Raw genomic sequence first — 21,695 nt, forward strand, 5'->3', positions numbered from 1 at the left:
GGCCGCAACTCTATAGCAATCTTTAAGGCAGGTCATTTGTGGCTGCAATCTACTAAACTACATGCATTAAAAATAACTCCAATCCAAAGTGCATTACACGTCTTCATGGCGGGTGTCTTATTCCACATTATGCCCAGCAGCACTTAACATTGAAAACGTGTCTGCACCTTTCAGCCCGACCGGCTTAGTCCCGCTCCCAGTACATTTTGAGTGGACCTCCGGTTTACAGTTTGGTTAAAGTGCAAAAATAAATGGTACTTAGTCCCTAAAGAGGAGACAGACACAGACACAGACACACACAGACACACACAGACACAGACAGACACACACACAGGACTGATCTGAGGTATCCTTAGTCACTGGGAAGGCAAGCTAAAAAACGCTGTGTAATCCTCTGATAGTGGAATTATGCTAAAACAGCATATACTTGAAGGCAGGCACAGCCTAGGACGAGTGGCACGTCGAGGGGTGTTTGGAGGGGCTGATCTGAAGTATATGGTTGCTAAATAGGCTCCCCACTTTACACAGATCTCAGCTTCAGATTTGAATGAATGGCCCCTAGTTGAGGAAAACATGCAACACAGACACCTCTGGGTCCCGCTTGGGGGGAACTGTAGCAGAATGGCCTGGTAAATAAACCTATGACCTAGTTAATTCTACGTTCAGCCATCTATCCAGTGGTCTGTCTCTGGACCCACCCCACTGTTTCCTTATCCCACCTCCCGAGGTTCAAACAAAGGTAACCTCAGTCTGCCTCTAACCTGGGAAGCACGAAAGTGGCTGGAAGAGAAAAGCCCTGGGTACTCCATAAGTGAGAGAAGTGCAGGCACAAGATTCATTGACCTCTAACCTGCTTCGGCACAGGAGCTGCCTTCTTTTTCATTTGTACGTGCACATCCAAGTAATCATTAGATGTCTACAATGAATGAAAGGGATCTAGTGAGAGAATTGTAGCTTGATCTTCTGACATCTATTTTATTTTATTTTTTACATTTGTAAAGCACGCTGCAGCCCTAAGGCATAGAGGCGCTGATAAGTGGTGCGCGTAAGAAGGCTTGATTAAGGGTTACAAAAAAGCCGCCCCAGAAGAGTTCTTAGAATATACATACAGTGTTGCAGATACATAGGTCCAGGGTAGCGAAACAAAAAACAGGCACATTATTTGAAGAGACTAGTCTTGATGGCCTTGCGAAAGGCAGTGTGAGAGTCGAGTCGTCTGATGTGCGGTGGAAGGGAGTTCCAGAGGGTGGATGCCATGGTGGGAAAGCTTGTGCCACCAGCACGCACTCTGCGGGTTTTTGGCACAGTTAGTAAATTGGAGTAGGCCACTCTGGAGGGCTTGGAAGCACAGGGTTTAGAAAATCTCAGGACGAGATATATAGGGGCCTGATCGTGAAGACATTTGTGCGTGAGGGCAAGGGTTTTGAACAAGAATCTTTCCTTGACTGGTAGCCAGTGGACCTGACGCCTGAGGTCAGAGATGTGGTCCCTGCGTGATAGTCCCTATTAGAAGGGCGTTGCAATAGTCCACTCTTGAGCCAATGATTGCCCTGGCGATAGTTAGGCAATTCTGTTGGGAGAGGTACGGTCTGATTGCGTTGAGCAGTTTGGAGTAGTAGGCTGAGGAGGATGCAATGGCATTGACCTGCCTGTTCGTGTTCAAGTTTGGGTCCAGGTAGACACCCAAGGTCTTGACTGTTTAGGAGACAGGGATAGGAATGTTATCTATGGTGAAGGAGTTGTATTGCTTCTCCAGCTTGCCCAGGGTGGACGGGGAGCCAATCAGCAGAAGCTTGGTTTTCTCGCTGTTGAGGCATAACCAGTTTTCTGCCATCCAGGATTGGATCGTGGTGTAAATGGAGTTGAGCGTGTTCAGGTCAGACAGGTAGTCCCTGGAGAGGGGGATAAGCACCCGAGTGTCATCAGCATAGTTTGTCTATGAGATGCCCATGGCGTCAAGGATCTTGAACAGCGGCCTCGTGAAGAGGTTGTAGAGGGTTGGGGCGATGCATGATCCCTGTGGGACGCCACATTGGATGATGCTTGGGTCAGCGCAGGAAGAGTCGGAGAAGACCTTCATTGCTCTGTCCTGCAGGAAAGAGGTTATCCAGTTGCAGGCAGTCGGGGAGAAGTTGGCTGCGGTGGCAAAATGGTGGCAGAGGGTCTTGTGATCCACCAGATCGAATGCAGCTGATAGGTCCAAAAGGAGGAGTAGAGCAGGTTTGCCTGCATCTGAGGTCGTCCATCTGGTTTTTGAGGTCAAGAAGTGCCGTTTCGGTGCCATGTCTTGGCCTGAAGCCTGACTGCCGAAGACCAAGAAGATGGTTATCTTCGAGGAATTTTTGAACTTGCAGGTATGCTGCTTGGTCGAAGATTTTATGTAAAAATGGGACAGTGCTAATGGGTCTATAATTCCCTGGGACCGAGGGGTCTACGGAGGGTTTTTGGATGAGCGGACAAACCCATGCTTCCTTGAGCTCAGCTGGAACATGGCCAGACTTGAATGAGGCATTAATGAAGGCAGTGATGAGGGGGACAAGGGTGGGGCACAGTCCTTGATCACCTGGGCTGGGCAGACGTCCCCTTTGCAATTGGAGGGCTTGATGGATCTAAGGAGGGCAGCGACTTCGGTTTCAGTCATGTCCTTAAACTCAAACAGAGGGGCTTGGCTGGTGTCAGCTAGTGGAGCAGGGGAGCCAATGTGTTTGGCTAGAAGGTTGTTGAGTGCTTTTTGGTGTGCAAGGATCTTGGCGTGAGGAGTGTTCAATTTATCCAGCATGGCGGATTGAATTTTGTTGCACCAGGCTTCATCTTTTAGGAGAGTAGGAGGGGGGAGGCAGTGGTCTCAAGCTCTCTAAATATGGAGAAGATGTCTTTGGTCCCTGATTTGGCTTCTGAAATCCTAGCGTTGAAGGAGGACGCCTTAGCCTTGATTATGGCATTTCTGTATTCAGTGGATAGGGCCTTAAAAGCTGCTTTATTGGTGTCTTTGGAGTTATTCTTCACATCTCTGCTGAGCAGCAATATTCAATATAGTGCAAATACTCACGTGGCACGGGTTGTATAGCTCAGTGGCAACGTGCCCTTGTGGAAGCAAGATGACGCAGAGCAACACAGGTTCGAACCCCGGGTCTGCACTGGGGTCTGCGCTGTGAAACTGCTTCGGTATTAAGCATGTTATATAAAACCAATTATAATATTATAATAATTACTCAAAGGATAACATCATTGATCATAAATAAATCTAATTGTTTTACTAACAAATGGTACAAAGAGCTTAAGATGTTGACAGTATGTGTTAAATGTGTCACAGCACATCCACTGCTCTTCGAACAGCCCAGCATACATAATTATGTAGCCACCAAAAGGCCCTCACATAGCTCAGTACATCCACTATACCATAGAAAAGACATGAATAAAGCCCTGGCAGAGACATGGATATATCATCTACTACCATACATTCACATAGCCGAGGCCAGTCCCATATTTAACCTCCAACAGATCCTCACATAGCCCATTACACACACATCCTTGAGCAGTCTCCTGTATAGCAAAATAGAGATGCACAAACCCAACCCTAAAATATACACTCACACAGCCAAAACAAAAACAGTCATGTGCATAGCCTCCAACAGATCTTCAATATCACACACAAACACACATCATTCAACAGACGTTTGTATAGTCCATCACATACCCATATATCTTACAATACACACTCACGTAGCCTCTAACAGCCCCTCCAACAGGCCACAACAATTCCTTGCAAAGTTTTAAACAGACGCGGACATAGATACCTTTAGAGTCTCGCATATGTCTAGCAGACTCCTCCATTTTCCCCAAAAGGCCCAAATATAAACATAAGATTATTTCATAGCCACCAATATGCTGTCAAATGCTCCAGAACACACTTCCCCGGTTCGTGTTGGTTGAAAACGCAAACCACGCCCCATACGAACAAGGTGCAACCTTAATGTAATGTACACACAAAAGTGACACCAACCTTTTTTCGCAGCTTTTCTGCAGCATCCAGCTCTGCTTTGATAGATTTATCAAATTTATTTAACACTTTGGGCTTCTTTTTCTTCTCTACAAAAAAGAAATGCATATGAATGTATTAGTTTGTTCAAACTGTGCACGCGAAAAGACAAGACATTAGGATTCAGAACAATTTATTTCATTGATGAATACGATCCCACGAGCCTCCCACAAGATGTACCATGTTCAATGCAAATCCTTTCACATCTTGTCATCGAGGCTACAAAATTCTCACAATTTGAAATGATTCCCAAGTGGAAGATGGAAATATGTACTTGCATTTGCTTGTATGCGCATTACAGTCCCAAGGCGATCAAAGTGCTTAGCGAACATGGCATGAGAAAGAGTATTAAGGGGGACATACACTAGAACAGGAACGTCTTTAATGAGTACATGACCTACACGTTCCAGTGCCTTGCTGCCAGCACTGAACGTGATCTACCCAATGATCTGTGGCTGTGATGTCATAGGCCATTTAAGGTGATGCTTGAGATAAGAAGGGGCTAGGCCACAGGCGGCTTTATGTGCAAGAGTTAGAACTTTAAAGGGGATCCCTGACTTAACAGGCAGGCAGTGTAGGTTTCTGAGAAGAGGAGTCATATGAGCTCACCTAGAAATATTAGTAATAATGTGAGCAGATGCATTCTGTAATGCCTGAAGCCAGTGAAATGTAGAACATATGGTAACTCTGGCGATTGTACCACAGTGTGTTTCGGAAGAGAGCGGTCCAAGGTGTTGTAAGAGCATCAGGTGGCTATTAGCAGAACTAAAAATCTGATTTATCACGAGATCAGAAAACACAAATTAAGGTCAGCACACATAAATCATTTCGCGGCACGGGATGAGGGAACCATAAACAAAACACATACGAAGATCTGATGCACATTTAAGTTGACATTTTAATATATAGATCTATTTTCAAACAATGTACACTTTTGGTTTTAAGAAAAGTGCAAAAGTGCAACCAGAAAATGCATAAAGTGCAAAAACATCTAGAGCAAGAGGGCATTCCAATACAGTGAAGGACCATTATATCCAACTGCACAACAATTCATAATGCAAGGGGGAAAAAAGACCTCAGTTACTTCCCACAAACACTCCACTCACACAACAACCAACCAAACATTCTTGTCATACACAACCAAATATATTAAAGTGCTATCTCATACTGTCCAAACAACGCCGTACGGTGCAAAACATCGCTGTACCCTGAACACATAAATTGCTTATTCAGACAAAAACAGGTAAATAATACCTGTAAGCACCAATTACATAAAACACAATATGCCACTACTCTGTAATAACGTGGCACCAAAGTGAATTCACACCTACCAAACACAACAAAAAAAAGCATTAAAAAAAAGAAAATATTATTCAAACAGTATTAATTCTCCTTCTTCAGGGCAAATGTAGCCTGTTCATAAAATGGAGTAATGTTATTCCAGCCATCAGCAAGAAGCTTTAGTTCATGGAATTGCATGATCACCACTTGGCAATAACACTCTATGTTAGGGATGTCCAGCACTCCTCGTTGCATAGAACCTGCTTCGGGAAAAATTCAACCTTCAAGGTAATAGCCATGGCCTCAAAGCGGCCATGTGGCTCACGGCACTCACGGATGCTGTGTGCTCTCCCTCTGCTCGGGCTGCTGCACAAACTATTTAAATCACATTTGGAATACTGCCCCTCTCGTCCATACCCCCAAACATGGAAGAGAGGAAAAAGGGATCATGCGTAGTGTGGAGTCCAAAATAATGGCAAGCATTGTGGTCTTAGTTTGTATTTTATTGGGGTATTCCGATAACAGGGTTTCAGGGTAGATGTCAATAGCTTTTTGCAAAGAGTATGAGTTGGAGCCAGTTCTCACAAGTTCTCATCTTGAAACACTTGTGTATAGGCGCGTTATAAATGCCATTTTATATCATATCATCCATCTCTAAACTTGTCCATCGATGAATTATATCAGAGAATGTTAGCCTGCTGGTCGCCATTTTGCGTGATTTTGATAAAATACAATCACACCCCATCAGTAAATCATGAAAGGGTGTCCATTGCGGCCTAGAGGCCCAGCAGCAGAAGAAGGCCTAGATTTGCCCTCTTCGATTATCTGTAGAAAAGAGTCTTTTACATCAGTTGGGTGAGTTCAATGCCTCTGCATGGGCCAAACACTGATTGCTGTGACTATCTTCGGTGAAGACTTGGGCTTGCGTTATGGCAACCTTATTCAGTCTTTTCAGAAGGAAAGGTGTATTGGCTACCGGATGATATTTTGCACACTCTTCTGGACCGAGGGTGGGGTTCTTACAGAGCAGCATAACCCAAGCATGATTTAGCACCTCCTGGACGAGGACGTTTCTAAACAAGCGACTGATGAATCCCATAATCACTGGAGTATCCACTCGATCCTTTATAATGCTCCCGGGACAGAAGTTGCCCGGGCAGCAACCGGTTCTGGTTTCTTGGACTGCGAAGGGAGTAAAACTGAAATGTACTGATGACTGTGTTACTGTTGCTATTATTCGTTTTGGCTAAGAGGAAAGGCAAACCAAAATAGCTGTTGGGAATGAAACTGGAAAGGGGTGCCTGATTTACAATATTTGGAGCAATGGATTCCAGGGATCATTATAAAAAAGGGCAGATGAATTATTAGGTGATCCTAAGTGGTAAAGACAGAAAAAAGGACTGGAATTTATGCAGGCACTTCAATGCAGGTCCCTCTGACAGCATAGTGTGCTGCCTTTGGCCTGATAGTCAAAAGTAATATAGCTGCCATGGACATTTGGAATATTAGCCAATGCTCAATGTGCCATTTGCAATATGATGCCCTGCACCTCGGCAAGCCATTTCTCATAATATCTTTCTTTTCCCCCCATCCTCGATATGCCTAAAGAAAACTAACTGCCATCTCCACTCACTCCAGGGTGTGGCATCTGAGAACTAGATGCAAACTGCATTGCCCAGGTCTAGCTATGCCCAACATGGAGCATTATGTCCTGTCCGTCATATATCCACTCAATGCTATCTCTGGCACATAGTGGCATACTGTGCTCTGTTTAAGCCTTCACTGCAGCTTGTGATCTACTTTCTTTTTATTTTCATTTTCTTGCTTTTTTCATAGGGGCACTGATGGCAAAGTTATGCATTGTTTGTCTTGTGGTCCTCATGAGGAAGGGAGGCTAGTTTATAGGGCTCACAGTTTTGTGGAGGGACTTTGCATGAACTGTCCTATATACAAGGCCTCCAAGTTACCTTAAGCAATGTCCTCATTCAGCGGCACGCCAACTACGCCTTCTGATGCATATTAATCATCTTCTGTTACGGTCAATCTGGGGCACCACGCAGCAACTCCCACGGGGTGTCAGATTTTGCCGAAGTTGCAAGTGCCCAAACAATCTAGTGACCATAAGACATGTGTTTACAGGGTGCCCTAAATTAGGTCCCCTTTATAGGAGTACCCTTGGTCATTTGGTTCACAGTTATGATACAATCAAAACAGAAGACTTTTGGACCTATTGTCTGAATCCAATTTAGTCTCCGTGCACTTGGCACTTCCATCATGTTTGGCTGTAGACTGAACAATATTTTTTGAGGAACTCTTAGGATTCATTGCTGCAATATGCAGGACGCATATGATTTGAATTGATCGCTATATATGTTTATGTGCGTGTAATGTTTACTCTGATTCTAATTCAAATTATCTGAAACTAAAGGAAATAGTGATTATGTATTTTTTGTTATTTGAAGAATCTGAAAATGTAAGACACTTGTTGATGCAATGCAAAGCACTGAATCAAGAAAGGGCAGCCTACTTGTCACCGCTTGGGATGGACTCCTCTATCTTAGAAGATGATGTCTTGTGGAACAGACTATTGTCTGGAGAAAAAGCCAAATGGACTAACAGTGCAGCAAAACTATTTAGCATTGCTTTCAAAAAGATCAACTCTCACACTGAACAAGGGATCTGATGATCGATAAGCACATGAAACTCTTCGTCTACAGAGAACTATATTGATCATTGTGATTACACACAAGTAATAAAAAAAATGGTTTATTTTTAAACTTTTTCATTTGTCTTACAGTAGACATTAGGAATGTGGAAAGAATTAGGCTTTCTCAATGAGGCTAAAGTTCAAGGATGTTTCGGAGAAACAGGGCAATTTTATAGATGTATTTGTTGTTTTGCCCGTTCAACAGCGTGGTCCATCTTCCTTCCGGTTCCATTTGTCGCGATGAAAGATCGAAAAAAGCACCAATTCGTTCTCTTTGGCTTGAGAGTAGCATGCACTCCATGACGACATGGTATAAAGTGTACGTATGTATTTTAAAAGCAGAGGTAGGGCTGTATTGTTTACTTTTCTTAATTGTATTTCTTACTTTTGTATTATATAGCTCCTTGTGGATTTTAACAATATAATTAATTTGTATTTGATATAATGTGTGTAATGTTTGTAAAATGTGTGAAAATTTTATTTTAACTAAAACACACAAACAAATAAACTGTCCTACAGAATATGCAACAGGCAGAGTGCTAGCTGGCACCTGCAGCTCTGTTCAGAGAACTGTTCAGAGGTGCAGTGCTATACGAGTCCACTATGCAGGCAACTATACTTCACAAGATAACGAATTACGGGATATGTGCATCCGCACCATGCAGAGGTCGAATGTACAGAGTTCCCACACGAAAGCACCCCAATTTCCTCTGCGGGACCAACCTCCTCCTTCCTCTCTTTTGAAATAGGCATCTTTCCTCACTATTTAGACTAACGTAGGAGGATGTATATTCACTGCAATATTTATTCTCAACTATTGTATTATTATTAGTTAGTTAGGTTTTTATGACACCGCTTTATAACAATACTTTAGTGAAGTGTAGTTTGGGCACCTCAATTTACAGAAAGGGACCTCTCCCAGACCCAATATATACAAAAGGATTTCCAAAGGAGCTCATATTCGAACAGTACTGGTCAAATGCCTATGAGGAGAACATGCAGAAACATACATCTAATTTAGCATTACTGGCTTCCCATTAAGTCAACAACAATTTTTCATTGACCAATTTGAAAATATCAGAACAGAGCGCTGGGTTCGAATTGTCTGGTAGCTATTAGGCACCATCTTGTAGCTTAGGAGAACCTGGTTGGGTTGACACCAATAGCTACCAGGATCTACTTTTGACTCCCAAGGCAAGTTGCCACCACACAAGCATAAGTATGTGATATTCACCATGTATGTTAGGGAATTGTACAAATGAGAATAAAGGACACATCTTAGAGTTATTGAAAGAATAAAGGATCATATCTATAACATCTCATGTACAAGTTAGATTTGCAGTACGCTATGTACTAGCTCCTGGTTCCCCAGATGTAGCTCCTACCTGCTGGGTGAAGCCTGTTACCCAGGATCTGCCTTTAGAACCGGAAAACTTAATTTTAACCCCTGGAGTCATATGGTGGGCAGTTTGGTGGAAAATACCCCAATCACGAAAATGGCAAAAATAGACTGATTCCTATGGAAACATTGGAAGTCTGATATCTTTAAAGGAATAAGGGATAATATCTTGTGTCCATCTGGAATGAGATCAGCAAATGTGCACGTACTCCATTAATGACTAGATATGACATGCCCTCAATGTGCTGAGGTGGCTTGCAAAATGAAATAATGAATCACTGCAGTGGCTGCTGAACTCTTAGTCCACAGTTCCCTTTCCTCCATAATTATGGGGACATTCGGTCCTTCGGGATGGGAGCATTTTTGTAGCACTACAAAAAATGTGGCCTTTTATTTTTACATGGGGCCCACCTCCCCAAGTCGCACCTCCGAGCCTCGCGCCCTGCATCCTTTTCCTCTCGCTGAGGTCAGGCTCTGACTAGAGATAAGGTATTTTACTAGAGCGATGGGGGCAGGAGTAGGGAGGAAAGGGAACAAGGAGTACAGCAGTCACTACAGGGAGGAACCTTTTCTTACTCCTACGTGGTGTCCCTTTTCTGCCATACGTATGGGAGATTTCAAAGATTTTAGCTGTCTGTGAATGGAAGTTGTTATGGTAGTCCTTAACTGAAAAGATCCTTTAGAACGGCTTGTCCAAATTGGGCGTCTACCCTTGAACTCAAATCCAAACAGTAGTGCTTACAGAAGGCTGATGGCAAGGCCTTCACAATCTTTTCCCAAAGGACAGGCCACTTATATCTCCTTGACCAAATGTGCATGCATGCCCTTGGGCTGAGTAAGCTTTTGCACTGCGTAGGCTTCAAGAATGCAAAACATGACCCATCTGGCAATGGTTGCTTTGGATCCTGGGAGCCCATATTGGCACTACCATATTCATTACTAGAAGCTCAGAGGATTTCCTTAGGTCCTTGGTTCTGTCCAAATAGAATTTTAAAGCCCTTCCGATGTTCAACGAGTGCAGAACTCTCTCTGCCACGGAGATTGGATTAGGAAGGAAAGCAGGAAGGACATGTGGAACTCCAACACCACCGTCAGTAAAAATGAAGGGTCGAGTTCGGAGTACGAGCTTGTGTTTCTGAAAAAACTTAAATGGCTCCTCGGCTGAAAAAGATTTAAATCTCGCTTGCACGCCTGGCAGACGTTATTGCAGTTCAAATATCTACCTTCCAGGAGACTATCCTGATGTCTGCCAAGGCCATAGGCTCAAAGGGTTTATGATAAAGCACAAGTCCCAATGGGGATGAAGATGCCTCACAAAAGGAAAATGCTGTTTCACTAAAGGGTCTTATATTGAAAAACAATGCCTTTCAGAATTGACAGTTACTTTCTGCACCCCTCAATCTTATTTGACGACAGTGCTAGGCTAGAAACAAGCTGTCAGTGAATTTCTTTGTTTCTCCAGCCTCCAGGAATATGAGCCATTTTCTATTGTGTTGCAAACGTGTGGAGTCCTTTCTTGCCACTTGAATGATGCGAATACTATCCTCTGGGAAGCCAAGATGCCCCAAGGGCCTTACCTCAGGCACCACACCACCATGGTCAGAGATTGTGGGTAGGAGTTCTGAATCTGCCCCCTCCCCTTGCTCAACAGATTTGGGACACCTGTGAGACATGGGGGAGGGGGCTCCTATGTAGGCTGAGTGTCCCAGGGTAAGCCAATGAATGTCAGGTCTTGTGTGACAGTCAAGGACAACTTCCTCCAGTGGACTGACAGGCCCAGATCGAAGAGCATATCCAACAGGTATTTCAGTTGTGCCTCCATTTGTGGAGATATTGCCCTCACCAACCAGTCATTTGAGTAAGGATATACATGGGCCCCCTGTAGGTGAAAGAAGGCCAGGACAGCCAACATCATTTTGGTAAACACCCTGGATGCAGAATGTAGGTCAAAGGGAAGTACTTGATACTCGAAGTGGAGACCCGCAACACAAAAGCACAGAAATCTGTGGTGGGACACCCAGATTAGGATGCAAAAAGCATTCTTCAGATCCACTGCACATATCCAGTCTCCCTGTGAAGAGCAGACAGGATTTGAGCTGGAGTGATCTAATTGGGGGAGATGCAGGTAGAAATACACCAAATCCAACGTGGTGCGCTTTCCACCTTGTTGGCTCTTGGCACCGTAAAGAACCTGGAACTAAACCGTTGGCCTCGTTCTTGAAAAGACACTTCCTCTATGCCTCTCATGTTGAGTAACTTGGATATTCAAGGAGTGGGACCCAGCCTGCATTCGAAGAGGGTGGGGTAGCCTGAACACCCTAATTGCCACTGAGATCACCCATGGGTCAGAGGTGATGGTCCGCCAGGACTGATGTGAAGGGAAATACTTTCGCCCACAGGCAAACCGTGGGATCAAAGAGTCTCATAATTTGCTGAACTTCTCGGCTGGTGCTAGAGAAGCATAGAATGCTGAACCCGAGTGGGAGAAAACCCCCTTCAGCTGAGGACTTCTGTTTTTTCCTTTGCAGACTTTCCCTGCGGGAGACGTCTTCTTAGAAATAGCCGATTTTGTAAGTACCAACACAGACTTACCAGTAAGGGTGCTAGCCTTCTTTTTGGAAAGCTCGTCATCGTTGATATGATGGAACAAGACTCCCAAATCAACGGGGAGATCCTGAATCTTTTCCTGAACTTCCTGTGTGAACATGGTAGCATGCAGCCTTGCCTGTCTACAGGTGATCTGCCCCATTTGTCACTCCTGCCACAGAGGTGTCCATGTGATAAGCCACAGGTCCTGTGTGATCACTCTAGCATTCGCTATACTGCCTTTCATTTGTTCGAGGCGTTCAAGCAGTATAAACTTCTCAAAATCCAATAAGTCCTTCCAGATTCTTTGGTTAGCCACTGCCAGAAAAGTTGCAGCATTCTTTTTTTTTAACATTTATTAAGCGCACAAAACCCAAGGGCATTGAGGTGCTGTTATAACCGAGTACTCCTACATTATGGACTGACAGAAGGGACGAAAGTAAATAACAGGCAGAATAGTGTCCATGCCACTAGGTGAAAAGCCAAGTTTTTAAAGCTTTTCTGAAGGCCCAATAAGAATGTTCTGCCCTCAAGTGTGGTGGGAGAGAGTTCCATTGACGAGCGTGCACGGAAGGGAAGCTGGCACCTCCACCTCTGTCTAGCTTGGATTTAGGCAGGACAAGTCTTTGGGCGTAAGCTCTTCTGATGGGTCTGGGGGACTGGGCTTTAGCAAAGCTGTGGGTGAGGTACGGTGGTGCAGAGTTTCGAAAGGCATCGGTGTGTCATCGAAAGAGTTTTTAAGGTAATCCTTTCCTTAAGTGGCAGCCAGTGGGCATTCCTTGCTTCAGATATGTGGTCTCTTTTGGGGATATTGAGGGCTGCAGGGATGGCATTGTTCTGGATCACTTATAATTTGTGAATGCTATGTGAGGAGGTGCCCGACTCCCTTGGCCTGACTGAGTTGTAGTGCTGAATTTGCATAGACCTTTTGCCTAGAGCTTCGACTGTGTGGTCTTCTTTACTTACAATGTTCGAAGCAAAGGAGGATGGCTGAGGACATGAGCGCAGAGGGACCTGTTCGTCATGTGTCAGTCAGTACCTCACACCAATCAGTTTGTTTGAGGGAGCAACAGAGTGGGTTTTTGCACAGATCTTTCTTACTTCAGCGAAAATGTCATTTTGAAGGCCCATGCCAGAAAATGTATGTCGATGTTATTGAAACTGCTCCTGCCAGGTTACTGACCTCTGTGGGTGGATATTCTGGAATAGGGGTATCCAGAAAACCCACAAAACCCAAGAGCCCATCCTGAAATGCTTTTGAGGAAGAAGAATCTCCTCGTCTTCTTCATCTAGAACGTGATGAACTATTGGATTCGAAGACAGCTCATTAGATACCGGTACTGGCTCAAGAGGTGGCACCAGAGGAGTGTGTCACAGTACTTGTTTGAGGATGCCCCGGTGCCTTTTCCACAAGTTTGAGGTGGGTTTTGAGATGTTGGAATCAGATCCAAATAAGATTTTTGAAATAATCTTTAATGGGTTGCAAATGCAAGAGGGTTTGGAACTTTGTTGTGTGAAGGACAAGAAAAAGGGGCACGAATAAAAGACCGCCAGGTGTTCACGCCCAAATCAAATCCAGCCACGCAGAGAAAATGACTCGGTGGGGATGCCTGGAAGCATGGCTTGGAGAGGTGTGGCCCATTACAGCTTTTGCTAAAAGTTGGCAAAACCGACATTGCAATGTATTGCTGTGTATATGGGCTGTTGGACTGGTGTAAGGATACATTATAATTGAATCCTCTTTTTCCTTTGTGTTGTGCATGTATCTAAAAGCTTACTGCATGCATATTATTTTGCAGTTTTCTTTATGGTGTGCATGTCTCCAATCAGCTAGACTGTGTTCTGCTGCATATTATTCTTTCTTCTGCCAACACGAGCAAAGATATACAAAAAAAAACTGCAGAGCCTTGAAGTGTATGGTATTTTTTGAGTCATGAGTCAGTTTGTGTCTCATCCTTAGCAATTCATCCTTTATCTTCTTCCCAGTCCTTCTCCTTCACATTCATTCTGCATCTCTGTCTCCTTTGTCTGTTCTTTTCCTTCCCAGCCCTTCTACCCTTTCAGCCCAGTTCTTCATCCCAGTTCTCCTTTCCTTCTTCATCCCAGTACCTTACCTCCTTTGTCATAGACGTCCCCCATCCCAGTCCTGCTCCTTTGTTCCAGTTCTCCTTCTCCCTAGCCCCTCTCCTTTGACCCAAGCCTGTTCCTTCTTCTAAGTCCTTATTCATCACAGTTGTTGTTCTCCTTTGTCCCAGTCCTCCTCTTTCTCATTATTCCCAATCATTTGTCCTAGTCCTTGCTCACCCAGTGCCAGGAGAATAGCTCAGGGGCAGCATGCTCACTTTGTGACCAAGACGAGGTCATGCAACACAGTTCCGGTCTCACGCCTAGAAGCTGGAAGAGTCTGGCATTCAGTGCACTAAAAATGACTAATAACAATAATAATAATGCCAGCCTGCCTCAGTGCTTCTCCTTCACCCAAGTCCTTGTACTTGGTTCCACCCATTCTCCTTAATCCAATTCTTCTCCAACAGTCCAGCAAGTCTCATTTTCCCCACTCTTTCTCACAAGTCCCCCTTCCTTTTTCCAATTTCTACTTCTTCTACTTCTTTTCAGTCCACATCTGCCTCCTTTATCCAGTCCTTTTTGTGGGTCACAGTCCTGTTGCTTTTTCTTAGTCTTTCTATCCCTTCCCATTAACTCTCCTTCCTTACAGTCATTCTCCTTCATCCCAGTTCTTCTCAGTTCCAGTCTGTCTCCTTTTTTCACAGTCCTACTCCTGAATATTCTCCTTCATCCCATCACTCATTTGTCCCTGTCCTCTTTCGTCCCTCTCTTCCTTCAGCTCAGCCCTTCTCATTTGACTCAGTCCCTCTCATTCGTCCCAGCCCTTCTCATTCGTCCCAGCCCTTCTCATTCGTCCCAGCCCTTCTCATTCGTCCCAGCCCTTCTCATTCGTCCCAGCCCTTCTCATTCGTCCCAGCCCTTCTCATTCGTCCCAGCCCTTCTCATTCGTCCCAGCCCTTCTCATTCGTCCCAGCCCTTCTCATTCGTCCCAGCCCTTCTCATTCGTCCCATCCCTTCTCATTCGTCCGAGCCCTTCTCATTCGTCCCAGCCCTTCTACTTCTCCTTCATCGCTGTACTTCTAATTTTGTTTTGTCCCAGCACTCCTCTTTTGTCCCACTCACCCTCCTCCACCATCATCCAAGTCTTGTTTCACAGAGTTATTTTTCTCCTTCTTCCCAGTCCTGCTCTTCCATCCTAGTCTTCTGCCTTAGTCATAGTCTTTTCCGACATTATTCCTAGTCTGTTATCTCTGTGAAAGTACTTTGTTTTAGTATGTCTCCTTCATCCTAATCCATCTCTTTTATTCTTACTAGTATTCCTTAATCAGAGTCCTTAGTCCTAGTCCTTTATCCTAGAAGGTGTATTCCCATCCTAGTCCTTCCACATTGTCTTAGTCCTAGTTAGTCTCTCAGGCACAGTCTCTCGTTGCCCCTTTGTCTGTATTGCCTCACTATCTTTGCTTCCCCATCTGCGTGTCCCTCTTTCCCTTTCTCTCTAACTTTCTTTCATTGGGGAAAACAGTGCTGGCCGGGGTGGAAACAGTGCAAGAGAAGCTGTAGAAACGACAAAAGTCAGCGTGGAGAATTTGTAAGCGAGATGGGCACTGAAAACATAAAATGAGAGGTCATCTACTGTTATGCTGAAATAACCACCCCCAAACCATGATTTAACAGCTAGATTGTAAATGATCAAAGGTATTTTATGTGCCTTCGTAGCAGGCTTGGTAAGTATCAGGCTTTGTGCCTCAGTTGCTTAAGCAAAAGGTTCCAAAGTATTTAATCAGCCAGTAAAGGCTACAGCTTATGTAATTCCAGGGTCTTAAACTTACAAGTTGTTGAGCTGGACCCTTTCTTCATGCAGCCCACTCATAGGCATGTTATACTGTAAAATGCAATGAACTGCAAATGTCAAAACTATTGGCTTTGCCAATACTTATTAACATTTTCCACTAGGCACTGCTCACAGACCATTGGCCCTGCCATGCACAAGACATTTTATCCTAACAATACCTACAGGCTACAGGTCACATGATTTGCCCGTTTGCGTCCACCGATTAAATAATGTGCGCCATTGAAAAAGAGTGAAAGAGAAAGGTGGGCATAGACCTGCTGCAAAAGATAGTCCTATGTCTATTTCTCAGTTGGACTATGTATCTCGAAGAGGGTATGTGGAATTCAATGTAAAACTGCCCATGTATGAGACATCTAATAGTGTCAAAATCTTTGACTCTCATATACTGGCACTGTGTGGGCTATTCCAGTGTTAAGGTTAGCCAAATGCCTTCAGGTCTGTATATTTTGGGGTCACCTAATTTTAAAAGTGCAATGTGCTGTGCAAATGTTGCTACGCATTAGTGCTGTGCAAATGTTGCTGCGCAGCAAGGCTGTGCAAATACTGCTGTGCAAAAGGCCTGCCATATATTCTAAATGTGTCAAATGGACCGTTTGTATATATTTGCGGATGTTGGTAATGTTGAATTGCAAAGTTTTTAAGGCCAATCCAATGTAAATGAAGGTCAATGCCTTCAAAGGAGTCTGGCAGAAGGTATGTAATCTAATTGCTGACTAACATGCCATATGTCGGGTAGTATGTCGCTAATGTAGGGTTTATATTTAAAGTGCAAAATAAGGAAACGATGCAACTAGGACTGTCATATAATAGGTCAGTGCCTTCAATTGATGACTGTAAAGTGCTAAGTGTTGATCAGCGTAACGAACAGAGTCACTAAGACTGGTATCTTTAATGAGGTGATCCATGCCTTCAACTTAATCAGGCTGATGCCTCAAAGTGCACAGTATAGACCAGCATATAATTAGATAGGAAACTAGTGTCTGATACATACATGAATTACACGATACTAAAACAATTTGGCTAGGACTGTCACGATATAGCCTTAACATTGTCATGTAGGCTAAATGATGGCATGGTCTATGTCTATTAGCATGTGCTCACCCATTCCTCAAGCTCAGTATGGTGAAGGTCTAGTGCCTGTAAGCAAAGGACAATTAAAATGCATTAAGTGAGATTAAAACACAGGAAAAAAGGGGGAAAACATTAACAATGCATGAAGCCAATTATATCTTCTGTTAGTTCCTCGAAAAACTCTGTAGATTCGTAATATTTGGAACTAATGTTCCAAATATTGCAACCATGATTTAAAATGTCTTAAGTAGTGAGAAAAAGATGATGGGTGGAGAGGAAATAAGAAGTCGTCCTATGTAGAAGAAGTTCACAAGGGGGTTGTCCTGACCACTGTATTCGTGTGGTCTACTTTCTAATTATTGTAAACCCAAAATTTGTTCCGTCATGTAACACACAATTAAATTTCTTTAGTATGTAATAATACTAAATCCATCAATTGATAATACAAAGTTTGAAACTAGGTACAGCTTTCATTTATTTAGCTGTTCATGCATTTTGTACTAATGCGTTTAAAAAGTATTTTTGAGGATAGATTTTTCATTTACATAAAATTTCAGTTTACCGAGTGTAGTTTGTTTTTTCAAAACATTGACAAATCCTTTAATGGTAACTGAATAATGAAACACAAGGAACAAGTTACTTACCTGTAACTGTTGTTCTCCAGCATGGGTCTGGCATGGATTCACATGCTCATGAATATTCCCCGTCGTCAGGCTGGGAATCCTCGGTAAAGAAAAAATCAGTATCAGTTTAGTTTCTGATCTCTGCGTCATACTGACCCCAGCCAATGACTGCCATCTCCCTAAGCCCCGCCTCTGGCAGCCATCTTCTGATTTGGTAGCACGTGAAGTGGCAGTATGACCAAGTGAAGAGCCGCAGAGGGGTAGGCGGGAGGGTTCGCATGTGAATCCATGCCAGACCCATGCTTGAGAACAACAGTTACAGGTAAGTCTGGCATGGATTCACATGCTCATGAATACATAGCAGTACACACATGCACAACCACGGGAGGTGGCAAAGGCTCAACATTAAGCAATACAACAACTCAACATTAAGCATCTCTTACCTCCTCACCAGGCTCACCTTAAGCGAACAGGTTGCGCAGCACTGCTTGGCCGACCCTGGACTCCTCCCTGGAATCCCGATCGAGACAGTAGAATCTCGTGAAGGTGTGCGTCGACCTCCACGTAGCAGCCCTGCAGATGTCCAGCAGGGGCACACCAGATAGGAACACCGTAGTAGCAGCGATCGCTCTGGTCGAATGGGCTCTCGGACGGCCTGGCAGCGGTCGGTTAGCCAACCGGTGGCAGTGCATGATGCAGCCGGAGAGCCATCTGGAAATAGAAGACTTCGAGAGAGCCTTCCCTTGATTCACAGGTCCAAAGTTCACAAACAGCTGTGATGTCCTCCGAAAACTCTTTGTGCGGTCCACGTAGAACTTCAGCGCTCTAGCCACATCCAGCGAGTGCAAAGTCCTCTCGGCCGGTGATGAAGGAGACGGGAAGAAAACAGGTAACACCAGGGGCTCGTTAAGATGGAAGTCCGACGGCACCTTGGGCATAAAGGAGGGGTGCGTCCTAAGCACCACCCTCGAGGCATGGAAAGTCAAGTACGGTGCTTTGCAGGATAGGGCCTGGATCTCTCCCACTCGTCGTGCGGAGGTAATGGCCACCAGGAATGCAGTCTTCCACGACACAAACTTCATCGGTGCGGAGTGCATCGGCTCGAATGGGGGCCCCATGAGCCTAGTCAGCACCACGTTAAGTTCCCACGCCGGGGCCGGGGCCTTCACCGGCGGAACGACCGGAACAGTCCTTTCATAAACTCTTTCACCAGTCGATGGGACCACAGGGACGTTGACAAGTCCAGAAGGTCCGGGAACCAGATCTGCCTTGGCCACACCGGTGCGACGAGGATCATCCTGCACCGGGACCTCTTGAGCTGGTTGATGAGTCGAAGCAGCAACGGAGGGAACGCATACAGGTATAGGTCATCCTAGGGGAACGAGAATGCATAGCCCATGCTTCTCGGCTGGGGAAACCTGCTGGCGAAACTCTGGCACTTCGAGTTTGTCTCTGTTGCAAACAGGTCGATTTGGGGTTTGCCCCATCGTCGGAAGAGTTGATCCACCTGATCCTGGCGCAGCTCCCACTCGTGACATGCGCGCAGCTCCCTGCTGAGAGAGTCGGCGATGGTGTTTCTTTCTCCTGCCAGGTGGAAGGGAACCAGGAACATCCCCTGGGCGACCGCCCAGTGCCACAGATCCTGTGCCTCCTTGGATAGGGCTGGGGATCTGGTACCTCCCTGCTTCCGTATGTAAAACATTGTCGTGGTGTTGTCCGTGAAGATCCGCACCACCTTGCTCTTAAGCGACGGGAGGAACGATTTCAGAGCCCAGAACACGGCTCGGAGTTCCAGGATGTTGATGTGCAGGAGCTTCTCCTCCGGGAGCCAGAGGCCTCTTGCGTGGAGATCTCCGGTGTGGGCGCCCCAACCTTCCAGGGAAGCGCCCGTCGTCACCATCTCCTGGTACGCCGGCGTCTGAAAGTCCTTGCCCGCCGTGAGGTGCGCTCGAACGCCCCACCACTGAATCGCCCGCCGGAACACCTCGTTGAGGGGGACCCTGTCTTCCAAGGTGCCCGTCGCCTGCGTCCAACGGGCATCGAGAAATTCTTGAAGAGGGCGCATCCGTAGTCTGCATAGGCGCACCAGGTAGATGCAAGAGAACATCATCCCCAGGAGGGACTTGATGGACCTCACCCTGGCCACGTCCATGGCTAGCAGGCGCTGCACTTTGTCCAGAATGGTCTTCGTCTGTTCTTCCGACGGTGCCGCCAGGCGCCTCACTGTATCGAGCTTCGCTCCCAGAAACAGGGCCACCTGCAACGGCACCAGGTGGGACTTTGGGTAATTTATGACGAATCCCAGGTCTGTGAGTAGCTGGACGGTCCTCGCAGTGTGTTCGACGGCGAGTTCCCTCGTCCTTGAGCGGATGAGCCAGTCGTCCAGGTAGGGGTAGACGTGAATCCCCTGCAGGCGCAGCCGCGCCGCCACAGGTGCTAGGCACTTGGTAAAGACCCTGGGGGCCGACTTCAATCCGAACGGCAGTGCTCTGAATTGGTAGTGGAGTCCCTGGATGACGAACCTGAGGAACTTTCGGTGACTTCTGAGGATGGGAACGTGGAAGTATGCATCCTCCAGGTCCAGCGACGATAGAAAGTCGCCTTCCTCCAGCTGTCCCAGCACATGCTGGAGGGTGACCATCCTGAACTTTTGTGACCTGATGTATTTGTTCAAACGACGAAGGTCCAGGATGGGGCGCCAGCCGCCCGTCTTCTTCCTGATGAGGAAGTACCTTGAGTACACCCCGGAGCCTCTTCGGGACGGGCTCGATGGCGCCTTTCCTGAGCATCGCCGTTACTTCCAATAGCAGTTGCGCGACGTGATTTTCCTTCCTGGCCACAGGTGAAATGTGAGGGCACTTCTTCAGGAATTCGATAGAGTGTCCTCTTGCCAGGGTATCCAGCACCCAACGATCGGTGGAGATGGACTTCCACACGCAGACGAACTTCGTCAGCCGGCCTCCCACCGGGGTGCTTCGGTGGGGGCCCGAGGCCATGGCCGGTTCAGTCCTGCTTGGAGGTGGTGGCCTTGCTGCCCTGGCCACCTTGCCGACGGCGGCGAGGCGCTCCCTGCTTGCCGCGACCCCTGTAGGCCTCCTGAGACGAGGAGTGTGCCGCCTGGTGGTAGGACGACGAGGCACCGCTGGATCCCTATGAGGACCCCTGTCTGCCTCCGGAGCTCAGAAAGGGCCGTCGTTGCTGAAGGGCTCCTAGGGCGCGGGCCGTCTCCGTGTCCGTCTTTATGGCTTGGAGGGATTCGTCCACCGCCTTCCCGAACAAGTTGCTGCCGTCGAACGGCATGTCCAACACCCTGGTCTGGACGTCCTGACGGAAGTCGGTCGCCCGGAGCCAACCCCGTCGTCGTAGGCAAACTCCGTTGCCCAGCTGGCGGAACCTGGTATCGGCAATATCGGTTGCCACCGTTATGGCGTGGTCCGACGCCACCGCTCCTTCTTGAAGTATTTCCAGGGCCTCGGACCTCTTGTCGTCCGGTAGGAAGTCCAATATGGGGGCCAGCTTTGATCGTCGTCACCCCATGGCGTCCAACTTCTTTCCCTCGCCGTCCAGGGGGGAATTCGACGTTGAGGCTCCTGACCCCGCCGCTTTCTTCTTCGCTGCCACCGAGACGACCGAGTCTGGCGTTGGCTGGGCCCTGAGGCACAGGGGAGCGGTCTCGGGGCCCCGGTACTTATTTTCGTACCGGTCCCGTTTGGCTGGTGCCGTGGAGGGGTTCTTGAGTACCGACAGGCCCTCCTCCCAGATTTCACCGATTAGAGGCACCGCAATGACAGTCTTCCTCTTGGCCTCCCGGCGCTGATAGATGAAACCTTCCTTTTTCTGCTCCTCCGGACGCCCTGGCGATCATGGCGTGGAATGAGCCAATCTCGTCGGGCGGAGATGCCCGTACGACAGGAGACGGGAGACCCGTTCCGTCGTCGTCGCCGTCGCCCTCAGAACCCGTCGTCGAGCCCACCGCACCCTCATCTTCCGACTCGTGGGAGGATGAGGAGGGAACTGCAGGCCTTACGGGGGCGAGCGGAGGAGAGGGTTGGGCCCTCCGTCGTTTCTTC

At 46.6% G+C, this 21,695-nt stretch overlaps 1 protein-coding gene across 8 annotated transcripts in view; it reads right to left on the bottom strand.

Annotated features, from left to right (window-relative positions):
- Nucleotides 1-21,695, bottom strand: part of ASPH (aspartate beta-hydroxylase) — a 1,438,894-nt gene that overhangs the window by 495,553 nt on the left and 921,646 nt on the right. For all 8 annotated transcript variants that reach the window (XM_069621106.1, XM_069621103.1, XM_069621107.1 and 5 more), the window contains one exon: nucleotides 4,004-4,089. In XM_069621106.1, the coding sequence (XP_069477207.1) occupies nucleotides 4,004-4,089 (86 nt within the window). The remainder of the gene's footprint in view (nucleotides 1-4,003; nucleotides 4,090-21,695) is intronic.

The sequence above is a fragment of the Ambystoma mexicanum genome, chromosome 5q, assembly GCF_040938575.1.
Source record: "Ambystoma mexicanum isolate Mex_15411 chromosome 5q, UKY_AmexF1_1, whole genome shotgun sequence".
Lineage (NCBI taxonomy): Eukaryota > Metazoa > Chordata > Amphibia > Caudata > Ambystomatidae > Ambystoma > Ambystoma mexicanum.